The following is a 12,376-nucleotide window of genomic DNA, read 5'->3' on the forward strand; positions in this document are numbered from 1 at the left end:
ACAGAGGGCGTTAGGACCCAGAGGTGCGTGCGTCTCTCTGAGGAAAGAACAAAGGCTGACATCTCCGAGATGAAAGGGGGGGGGGGGTGGGGGTGGGCGGGTGAAATCTAAACTAATCAAACCCAAAGAGGCAGCTGGACAGGGTTCAAAAGGCAGGCAATGAACAGCCACACCGAAGAGTCATTTAAACTTTCACATTCACCGTGCGCTCAAAGAAAACAGGGTGGGGAGCCGTGGGGGGTTGGTGGGGGGGTGAAAGAAAAGTTCAAAAACAACCTGGCAAAAAGTCAAACAGGTGTATTGAAGAAGACGGGTCTGCTTCGTGTTTGCTTGTAGTGAGGTGAACGCTTGTTGGATTAATAAAAGCTCAGACACAGAGTTCTACCTATTCTACCTATTGAGCTGTATGAGCCAGACCCTCTATTCTTCTACTTGTGTCTTTTTAAGCATGTTCAAAGCAAGTTCTTCTCAGGTTCAAAGGCTCAAGGGTTCGGGATTGGTGCAAGGAGAGATATGCTTTCATATTCTGTCTATTTTTAAAGGTGCTGCTGATTGGCAGATATTTGCGCGTGGGCGTGGCGTTCCAGCCGCACCCGCTGCGAGTGGACACTGGAGAGTCCAGGAAGGTGAGGTAAGACGTGCCTCACAACCTCAGAGGTGGAGCTGCTGAACAAGATGTGGCTGGTGTTGTAGCTTAGAGTGGGTGGTGGTGGTGGTGGTGGTGGTGGGTGCCTTTACCTGGGAGGCGTCTTGGCACATCACTGATGGCTGGCAGGCCTGTGGCTCGGGTGGAGGAAAGTGGGGTGGTGGAGTGGATGGATGGGGAAGTCATCTGGCTCAGGTAGGGCGTGTACGGCTGCTCGTATGACCACGGTGGAGATGATTGCGTCTGCCGTGGGTCTGTGAACACGAAGCAGACACAACAAAGGGCAGATTTAGAAGTGAACTTCAAAATTCGACAATTCAATGCGTCTTCTCTGCACGAACTCTGTACAACACTAGGAAATGCACATCTGCAGGTGTAACGTTAAAACGGCAAAGAGCTGAAGTGAAAGTGGGTTTGTTATTTGTAGAATGAACACAGCTGCCTGAAAGCTAATGGTAGTTCAGTTATCATGATTTCCAGTATGTTGTACAAGAATATTACAAACATCAAGTAGCAAAGAGCCTCTCTGCTACCTCCCCACGCAGCGCACACAGGTTGGGCTCTGTGAAAATGAAAGTGTGGCCTCAGCATGCAAACAGTGAAATGGTGACAAAATGAGGAGCAAGCCAAGAATGTCTTCCTGTTTGCTTTCTACTCTCATCTGGTAACCACAGTGTCTGCTCTGACTAGCTCACGACTGGAAGGGCTCCAAGTAAATGACAAACATTTGCATATAGGTCTGAAGTTGGAGAAACTTGAAAAACACCTTGTACAGCTATGATTTGCCAGGGCAGAGAAGGAAGCCTTTTTGAATATAGAAAGTGAAATAGAATTGAACTGATTATCAGTCAGTACGGAGTGTTCAATATCTTCTGCATTAAACAAAAGCCGTGTGGAGGGCTGAGCTGAATGTGAGCTGAATGTCCCACTCAACGTTTGGCCCTCTTACCTGTCCAGATCTCATCTTTGCTCTTTCTCACATCCAGTCCAAGGCCCTGTACTCATATCAGCTTATAGCCCCACCCCCATAATCTGTTTAATGGCCTTGCCCTTATACCTGCTCATCGCCTCACCCTCATACTTGGTCATGGCCCCGCCCTCGTACCTGCTCTTGGCCCCACCCCCATACCTGAGATCTGTGTCTGTCCCTGTGGGCTGAAGGAGTTGGCGGCGGTGTTGAGCGTGGGCCGTGGGCTCTGCGTTGGCACGGCGACCCGCATGGTGGTCTGCCGTAGGCGTTCGAGCTCGCTCAGGCGCTCGGAGAAGAGGCCGGGCTTCGGTGGCTCCTCCAGCTTCTGCCGGTGTCCTGGCAAAGCAAGCAGGGCGGAGCGTCACCAAGTGGGCCCGGCGGTTACTGGGTCGGGGGGTGGGGCTACCGGACGGTTACAGGGTCGGGGGGTGGGGCTACCGGACGGTTACAGGGTCGGGGTGGGGCAACTAAGAACACGATGAGACTCTGCCCTGCCCAGATACATTAGAACACGGAACTGACAACACTGGAAAAAGCAGAGAGTATGATTTATGTGCTTGTGGTTTAGCACCACGATAATTACCCACGATGACACTCACAATTAAACTTGTCTGCGGCTAAATTTTCATATTAAGAGAAGTATGATTAAAGGTGTGTGTCTTTAAGAAAAGACAATGACCTGCTGTTAAAAAAGTCATCCTATAATAGAAAGCTAGTTAAGGCAGGACCACTTCCCCTAGCCCTGGCCCCTAGGGAGCGTGCCTGGGTGTAAAGGCGTGGCATGTGGGACCCTAAATCCCTTCAGCAAAAGGCCACAAAATGCACACTCACTGCAGCCCAACCTTTGTGTCAACACGGGAGAATGCTAAGGCTTAAACAGAGTTTTAAAGTCAAGTTTTAAGCCGTGTTTTTCCTTCCTCCTCAGTCAGAGTGTGTGTGTCTGTCGAGGCGAGCTCGGCTGCCCTGAATGGAAGTAAAGTAAACATCAAACGCATGAAAAGAGAACGTGCTGCTGCAGCTTGGCAGAGCTCCAGCTGACAGGGACGGCTACCTCCGACCTCGCTAAACCTGATTGTGCTGCTGTGCTAAGCTGAGCAAACAGCGCTCCATGAGACGGAGTCCTGCCCGAGTCCCGCCCGAGTCCCGCCTGAGTCCTCAGTGAGGGGCTCCTGCCTGCCGCTGTTGCCGCACGCCAGCCCTCTGCTTCCTGAGCGAGACTAATCCCTGGGAGTATTCCCTGCACATGGAAACACCGAGGGAACCGGAGTAAACACACGCCCCTCTCCGCTGGTGCTGAAAAGGGGGAACTGGTTTAATTTCATTTCACCCCTGCTGAATGGCTGAATGAATACACCTCTGTGTCTATAAGGAACTAAGCTTGTCACAAATTACATGAGGGGTTACATGCAACATGAAACAGAATCTGCCAATATACTCGCCATATTGAATTTTATTAGAGGCCTAAAATCACTGAGGGTTTAATGCTCCTTGTACCATAAATATCAACACAGGATGCCCCACACAAACCTGCCATTGTGTTAGTGAATCGGACAGTCATACCTCATCACCATCACCCGGCCCCTAACAGCTGTGGACAGTCCTATGACCACACAGCAATGTTACACAGGTCATGTAAAAGCAGCGCTCTTCTCTTAAATATATTTCATCATTAAAGTAAAATGACAGCATTCAAAGTATACCTGTCATATACCTGTCATAATTCCACTGAACATTATGAATGAGTATGAACGCATGTGTATGTTAACATCTTTTACAGGATACAGACAGAGGAACATATCATGTAGATCCCTGTAGTAGCATTTTAAGCTTAATTAGGTCATCCAGGAAGAAAGGCAATAAACCTTTGAAAAGCAGGGGAAAAATGACTTGGACTAGACTAAATATCCAGAGGGCGAGAGAGTATAAACCACAGTAATGCGAATGATCCAACGCTAAGGAAAGTTCATAATGCTCATATCCTCCATGACAAATAACAGCATTACATCAGTGTCGGAATAAAAATAGCAAATCAAACGTTATGTCTAGAGTCACAAGTAGGGATGACAATTACATACAGCAGATCACAACGTAAGTGATGAGCTTATGCTTCTCAAGAGTATCCTGCCACTAGCTCTGTGTCTGGGAGGTGGGTCGGCCCTGGAGTGGCCACAGTCAACACACACAGGCTCCAAGCCCTTGGCACAAGAAAACTGCAAAAGCTTTTGTCTTTCCAAGAACCAGAAAACGGCACGCACAGTAAATAATATGAGCGTATAAATACCGTGTGGCTGTATTTCTGGCACGGTTCCTGTCTGCATGTGAAATTGCCATCTGATAGCATTACGACCTGCAAAAACACCCCTTACTCGTTAAACGTCGGCGCCCTCGCTACATCAAATATCAGCCCGGGCCGTCAGCCTGCATCAATCATGCCATGGCGACACAGCGAATAAAACGGATGGGAGAAGAAAGGGAAACATCCATCTGTCTCGATTTCATTTCTTTAATTGGTGTGCGGCAGCAGGGCAGGCCGAGGGAAACAATGGATTATTTCACATGGCAGCACTGCGCGAGGAGCCAGTGGAATTAGCGAGTGCAAAAGAGACAAAAAAAAAGCAAAGCAATAGGAGTCGGGACAAGGGGGCAAACACACGTCTGCTCTCCGGATCAGAGAGAAGGGCGGGCACGAGGGAGAGGGGGGAGGGGGGGGGGGGGGGGAGAGAGACAGGGAGGGAGAGGGAGAGACAGGGAGGGAGAGGGAGAGAGGGAGCTGGATCCTTGCCAATCTCTTGTGTGGTCTGTGTGCTCCAGGATTCAGGAAGCAAAGAAAGCCAAGAAAGGGCACAAATACTACCAGAGCCATATAAATCAACAAATACTACCAGAGCCTTATAAATCGACAGGCTGACCTCAGACACCATGCAACTTCACAACATAAACAACCAAACTTTTTACCCAATGGCCAACACATATTTGTTTGAGGGGTTACGCAAGGTCACTCAAAGTAACGCACACCACAGAGCAGGAGTCGGCCCAGGTCCACCCTGCAGTCTTCCCCACCGAGCAGCTATGCTGGAGAACTGGGACGGCGGTGTAAACGAAGATGGATGAAGGCTCAGATCTGAACACTCAGACAGATGATACTTACAGATGATATACTTCCAGCGGTCCCAGAAAGTCACTTTAAATGTGTTTCAATAATATGAATGTGCCGTTCCGTCCACACATTGTGCCAACAGTGTTCACAGCAGGGGGACCCTGGGGGTAGGGGTCGATGGGGGCGGGGGTGTAGCACACTGGGGCTGTGTGCTGAAAAGACAAGGAGATTTTACCCAACTGTACAGCTTGGTCCAAGCTGTCAGCTTGCAGCCACTAACACAAGCCCCTCAGTTTGCCCTCGGCCAACAGCAACAGAAACAGACTTTGCTTAAGTTCACTTCACAATTGGAAATGTGCTTAGGGAAAGTACATCTAGATCCTTTCTTGTGCAAGTCAATCTGAACTGCGTTTATTTTCAGTGGCTCGCGCTGCCTTTTGACTGCGGGGCTGAGCGCGGGCGGGTTTTGTTGTGGGAGCCCGTACCTGTCGGGACACGCACGAGGCGTCCAAAGCCTGCAGGAGCTTCGAAAATTCACCACTAATGCTCAGTTCAGGCTCTGGTAATTAGAATGGCTCCACGCACAAACCACAACGTAAACCAGCCAACATTAGCGGCAGTTTTTTTTGCGAATGGCAGCCGTAGCTGATACCGACAGCACTCTGCAGTGAGCGCACAATCACCTTCTGAAATCCAAACGCTTCACACTGCCAGTGAGGTACACTGGGAAGGAACAGTAAGAGAAAAACAGAAGGGATTATGGATGGAGTCCAGGGGTAGAGACCCAACGTCATTTACTGTCCTGCTCAAACGCACAAACATTGAGGTGAGGCTTTGAAGCCAATCTGGCTACTGCTTCACTGGAGTCCAAACTGAGACAATAGCTCCTTTCCAGCCTTCTGCATGGCAGTCAAAACACAGACTGAGCTCGGAAAATACAGACAGTGTGCAGACGGTGCACAACAGACAGCGTGCTTTCCGTCTTACTAACGTAATGTGCCATTAATACACACAGCAGGCCCTGATTTCCCATGTACCTATTCTGGTGTGCTGTCTTCTCAACATGTGATCGTACAAACCTGGAGTGTCTGAACATTTTGGATCGATACGCTCGAATGGAGTTGTGGTGATGAGGCCAGGACAAAACTATAACATTCACCTGAGATTATCCCACGGTGCGCTGCTCTGAGAAGTTGTGTGTTCGTGTCAGAGTAGCAGTGTGCCAGCACTAAACTGTAGGCCACCCTGACCCACTCACACGCTGTGTAACTGGTGTTTGGTGATAAAGATACTACCAAACATTTTTAAATCAAGCCCCACTGAGCTTGACTTACTGTATAATGTCATTCAATCACCATATTTATACAGCTAACTCTATAAATTCAAACATTTCTTTGTTAGTATCCTTTAGTCAAATACATGCTTAGCTGAAGATGCTCAGATGTAAACAAACAAAGCAAAGCGTACATTTATACAGTGCTGTTCTTCAGCCATGGAAGCTTGATCAGAAGCCAAATGAACCACAGCAGCATTCCACACACTTTTACAAATTAATTCCACATGTCCAAGGGGCGCTTGCCCCTCCAACACTGACAGTATCTTGTGTGGTATCATAAATGCTCCTACTTCCAAGTGCGAGTCTTTTCCAATATGAAGGGACTGCACAGGACGTGACTGTTTCCTCACCACTCACGAGCTTAGGCCTGTCATTTCTGTCCTCTTACCCTCATTCAGTGTATAATGTTGCTGTCCCAAATGTATTACCAGCTAACCGCTATATCAGTAGTGAGATAAATGTCTCACATTAGTTATGCCTAGACCTTCCTTAAGAAGGCTCACATTATAATAGCTTGCAAAGGCCTGGTGTCAGCCATGGTGGGATGTGAAACACAGAGGTCTCTATAAAGGACCGACATGACTCCACCTAGTCTATTAGTTTAAATTACTCTTAATAAGCACAGCTACACCAAATAATTACAACACTGTTGAGTTCACACTCAGATGAGGCACTGTGCTCACCAAACACAACTCAAATTGTCCTCAAGTATGTATTTCTTGCAGCTTAGTCTAAATGCACAGGCAAAACCTGGAAAGTAATCAGGAATTATTAGCTAAGATTAACTTAGAACCATACTCAGGCCAACTAATGATTCAAAATAGCACCCACTAGTAAACAACGGATCAGATGTCTGAGGCCCCATATTATGTCCAGAGCAACTGTTCATCACTGTACAATGTTAAAGTAAAAGGATGTTGGTCGTGGACCCCTTTAAGTGTCTGTTTGCTTGCTTGTTTTCTCTTGACCAGTGTCCCTTGTCTCCTGAATGATACCATTGCATTTGTGCAAATGAAGCACACCTCTGGTTCCTCAGAAACTGCTGTCTGTTAGCTAGCTGCTAGCCATTTGTCTTGGTAAGATATGCTTTTACTTTGTGCTCCATGGGAATGTATTTGAAACTCTCAAGAGATTTTACACTAATTACACCATAATCACCAAAATGTTTGCCCTTACAATATCACATCTATTAAGGTAGGTATTTCATTAGCATGTATTATACAGTTCCTTGCCATAGCATGCCAAGAAAAACATATTTCAACTGTTAATTAGAGCTTTAGAGCTACAAGAGACAAGGGAGCATTGTTTGACACTATAAAGGTGTTGTGAACCGTGTTGGTTTGTCTAGGAATGTCTATGGGCTAGTCCCTCTCTCTGTTTTTGTCTATGATTATACTCAAGGGAACAGATAAACAGGCAGATGGAGGCAGCTTCACAACACACTCACAGGAGGTTGCACAACTCAGAATGCCTCTGTGTGTCATTTCCTGCCTGGCCACCTGCCTGATGCTTAGCAAGACCACATGGATGAGTGAGAGAGAGAGAAAGAGACAGAGGGTGAAAGAGGTAGAGAAAGAGGGGTAATGGGGAAATAGGAAATAAGAGAAAATGTTAGCATAGGCCAGGGAGATGATGGCAACACTGTAACCCTTTTTTTAAGCAAAGTGATCTGAGGAAAGCTAGTGTGTTTTGGTCATGTGCAAAGATATCTTCACTGAAAACTCTCCTAGAATGACGACCACTACTATCTGATCATGGAACCAACATGCATTTTGAACAAAAATAATGCCAGCTGTGAGATCAATGGCTGTGTATGGTGGAGATAAATAACTTCATGGACATTAACTCTCTGCTGCTGTGTACCACTGCCCCAACTACACTACGGCAGGCCAACACTCATAAAAGGCCAGTGTCAAATCCACTCATTACTCAAACTTTAATGTTTACATCAACAGAGGCCATGTTTGGAAGCCATGTACTTCTGTTTCCCCTGAGAACGGCACTCAAAAATAGGGGGAGAAGAAGCAGATCAAAGTCCTGTCAAATCAGTGATGCCACAGGGCACATTTAATCCAATAATGAGCGATGATCATGCCCTGGTATGAAGTGGCTCCAAACGTCTGTGGCCAGATGCGTTAATTGAGAGGAACGCGAGCGGATGGTAGAAGGACCAGAAAAACTCCATGTGAAGTGATAGCATTGATTTTGCTGCCAAAAAAACTTTAGCAGACAAAAATACAACTATCTATGCATCTAAGAATAAAGAGCGTGTGGGAACAGCTGCGTGCCAGGCTGCTTGGCACAGCTATCACACTCTCTCCTCTTTCACGGGTCCCCCACCAGACGGGGGCAGAGAGGTGCATTGGGCCCTCACACGCCACACAGCACGGCACAGCTGGGGACCTGTGGCAGGACCAGGGCATGATGGGCAGGCAAGAGGACGAGCCTAATGGGGCCAAGTTAATAGAGAAGTGCTGTTAACAGGGGATTAACTGCACTGAGGAAAAAAAGGAAGTGAATAATCTGACACAATCACTTACCAAAAAACCTCATGATGTCACATGCCAGTTACTAAAAACCGGCTCTAATTGTAAACAAGAATGTTAATCAAATAATTGTAACCGTCATGTCACATTATAAAAGCTTGTTTTGACTTGTTTCATGCCCGAATGAAACAAATTGTCAAACACATAAACAGCAGGAACGTTGACAAGAAGTATTTTTCAGGGATGGAGTTTTAATTACCCTGCATCTGTCATTCGGGATGAACAGGTGACGGAACCTGAGCCTGCTTTGTGAGATTTGTCTGCTACAAAGGGTGCATTTCGCACAGTTTTAGCCAAAATGTCAACCTGCAACAGGCTTTAAAATAAACACAGACTGAAATGAGTTGAACTCTGTATGTGGGCCACGTGAAAGTAATTTCTGACAGCTCGTGTGTATTTCCAGCTTCTGGGGCCCCATGCGAAAACTGAAATTTGGAAGTGTTATGTGTTTGCTTTACTCTTTGTAGGTACGGAGAGCAGTCATATGCTGTGAGAAACACTGCTCTTGTGGTCTCCAGGGGAGCAGAAAGGCTTTGTGAGAGACACTAATCGATAGAAGCTGCACTTTCAGAGCTGGATGACAACTGAGCCTTGTTTTTGCCAGAAAGAGTCCATATGCATCACAGTGTGTGCAGTGACCCACACAAGATGCAAAGAATCAGCTTTGAACACTTGCTGTGTTGTACTAGGACATTGGGACAACACACACGATAGAGCGATAGCCTGCGTCAAACAAAAACGAACAGTTTATACTTTAGCTTTCTGGTTGTGCGGCAGTGTATCCGCCTTCCTGTCATTTGCACAAGACCAAGGCTTGACACCTTGTTTTGGCTCTGCATAGCTTCCAGACAGTCCTGCCGTGTGTGTGTGTGTACGTGATTATGTGTGTGTGGGACGGAGCCTCAGGTGAAAGGTTGGGGAGCTGCCTCTGCACTGCGAAGGACACAGACACGACGCAGATACAGTAAACATTTTCGCAAGGCGAGCGGCACCATGGAGCGTGTTTGTGTTTGCCTCTCACTTAGCGAGCCCTCTGCTGCTCAAAGGGGGCCTTTGTGCATTCAGGCACGTTGGATCCATTTTTTAAAACAGCGCCCTAACACAATCCATGCACCCATTCATCCATCATCCACCCCAACCTCCACCCCCCCACACACACCCCCCCCCAGCAGACCTCGCCCTTGCTTCCCGCCTCTGGGCTGGGCTGAGGGGCAGGAGTCCAGTGGGGGAGACATCCAGTCAGTCAGCAGCATGGTTCATGTATTGGACAGCCCTTAGAAGCATCACTCATATATTGGACGGGCTTCAGAAGCATGCATCTCTTTGTGCGTGTTAATTGTTATCACATGATGGCTGATCTTGGGGGGGCACTTACTTCTTGGCTCGCGCGGACCGTCCACTGTGACCTTTATGGCTCGGTGGTAAGTAGCCACTTGGGGTGGGTTTGTGAATACTGTGATTGTCAGAGTGAAGCTTTTTCCTGCAAGACACACAAAGGTTCATTCCCCATTAGACCTCGACACAATGTCTCACATTCACTGTGCCCTGCACATTTGCATTTTGTCTGGTGATGATGATGATGATGCCAACTGTAGGATTTTAACTGACACTGGAGTTAATAAATTTGAAACAGAGTTCAAACAATAGACAATAATGCCATTAAATTGAAATAGAATGTCACCCAAGATCATTATTGGCTACTATAAGGCAGGATGTGGGAGGCTTTGCTTTTACACAGCAAAGCAGAATAAACAGTGATTTTACATACATCTAGTGCTAATATATGGCACAAGTCTGTTGTAATGCAGTTTCAGATCTTTGCAATGTTTCCTGCTACATTCGTGGTTGCCTTTTCTTTAACATGTTCTCCAACATCGCCTCAGCCATCAGTGTTCTCAGGACCACGATGTCATGTGTTAAAGGGGTTCAACGTAAAGCTAGTCCCACGGCGTCTTCTCTGTCCTCACACGACCTTTTGAGTCCTCACAAGACCCTTCACACAATTCAATCTCAACGGTAAATATTTCAGTGAATGAAAGAAAGTCTACTGGCTGTTGAATTTTGAGTTACGGTTATTGATATATTTATTGTAAACATGAGTTTAATGGTAAGGAGATCTGGAGAGGCAGGCTCAGGCAGTTTCAGAACTTCCAACCTGTGCGCTCTTCAGATGCTGTAATGCTGCAGTAGTACAATAAAACGACACTTTCTCACGACAACACAGGAAGCTCGAAGAGGCTCTTCAAAAGGAACAAACTCAGCAGTGAGAGTAATCTGCAAAGTATGCTGTGAAGTCAGGCATGACACATTCTCTGAGCTGCAATCTGCTGCTGGGGCAGGAAGAGGTGGGCGGAAAGCAAGTGACTCAGTGAAGCAGCCAGCCACACTTGGGCCGCGCGAGTGAGGAACCACTATCTCACCACTTTATTGATTGGACTCTTTTTGCATAAACAGCCATGTATGTGTGTGTGTATATATATATATATATATATATATATATATATATATATATATATATGCATAAATAGCCATGCATACTTATGCATTTTGTTTAAACAGTCATCAGTGAATCAATACATTTACATTTAGTAGACCCTTTTTGTTCAGAGGGTGTCTTGTCTCCAAAGAAGAAAATCAGAAGTTGAATATTAAATAGAATGGACTCTAAAAGGGGATTTGTAGGTGTGTAGGTGTACCCAAGAAATCAGCAACTCTGTGTATATATACCGTATATGTACATAGTATAACAAGCTGTTACTGTGGCCGTCATGTTGCCTTATCATAATGTGGAGCCTGTGATTATCATATTTGAGGGAGCCTATGTTTTGGACTTCCTATGTTTTGTATATTTTTAAGCTTTAAGCTTGCCAGCCTTGATGGAGCTGTTACTGTCATTCTCAAGTCGTCTTGCTAAAGTCGTTCTCTTGCTTTCTGCCTCAGGAATCTGTCCTGTAGCCCTCAAACTCACATTTGTGTCCAACAATCAAACCCAGCCCTGCCCTTCCCAGTAACCAGATCCCACACCCACACCGCAAGCCCAGTGCCCAGACTGCCCTGCCTCAGCTCTGCATCTAGCAGTGACACATCGCCACCTAAAAATACCCCCTGCCTCTACTGCTGACCACCTGCCTCTACTGCTGCCCACCCTGCCTCTACTGCTGACCACCCTGCCTCTACTGCTGACCACCTGCCTCTACTGCTGACCACCCTGACTCTACTGCTGACCACCCTGACTCTACTGCTGACCACCCTGACTCTACTGCTGAGCTCCTGCCTCTACTTCTGACCACCTGCCTCTACTGCTGACCACCTGCCTCTACTGCTGCCCACCCTGCCTCTACTGCTGACCACCTGCCTCTACTGCTGACCACCTGCGTCTACTGTTGACCACCTGCCTCTACTGTTGACCACCTGCCTCTACTGCTGACCACCCTGACTCTACTGCTGAGCTCCTGCCTCTACTTCTGACCACCTGCCTCTACTGCTGACCACCGGCCTCTACTGCTGACCACCCTGACTCTACTGCTGTCCATCTGCCTCTACTGCTAAGCTCCTGCCTCTACTGCTGACCACCTGCCTCTACTGCTGACCACTCTGACTCTACTGCTGACCCCCTGACTCTACTGCTGACCCCCTGACTCTACTGCCCAATTGTTGCCCAAACAGTCACAGGCAATAGCAACATAAACGTATAAAGACCTCACCGATCTTGTTTGATAATTACTATCCTGATAGATGTCGTTACCTTAATCCTAAATCAAAACATTACGTGTTGACTCAA

The 12,376-nt window shown here is 47.1% G+C and overlaps 1 protein-coding gene across 4 annotated transcripts in view; it reads right to left on the reverse strand.

The window, feature by feature from the left end:
* runx2a (RUNX family transcription factor 2a) overlaps window positions 1–12,376 on the reverse strand; it is a 35,294-nt gene that overhangs the window by 2,405 nt on the left and 20,513 nt on the right. For 2 of the 4 annotated variants that reach the window (XM_076979244.1, XM_076979245.1), the window contains 3 exons: window positions 9,971–10,075; window positions 1,776–1,952; window positions 739–900 (listed from right to left, as the gene is read on the reverse strand). In XM_076979244.1, the coding sequence (XP_076835359.1) occupies window positions 739–900; window positions 1,776–1,952; window positions 9,971–10,075 (444 nt within the window). The remainder of the gene's footprint in view (window positions 1–738; window positions 901–1,775; window positions 1,953–9,970; window positions 10,076–12,376) is intronic. The other 2 variants (XM_076979246.1, XM_076979247.1) reach the window with 1 other exon arrangement.

The sequence above is a fragment of the Brachyhypopomus gauderio genome, chromosome 17 (genome assembly GCF_052324685.1).
Source record: "Brachyhypopomus gauderio isolate BG-103 chromosome 17, BGAUD_0.2, whole genome shotgun sequence".
Taxonomy (NCBI): Eukaryota; Metazoa; Chordata; class Actinopteri; order Gymnotiformes; family Hypopomidae; genus Brachyhypopomus; species Brachyhypopomus gauderio.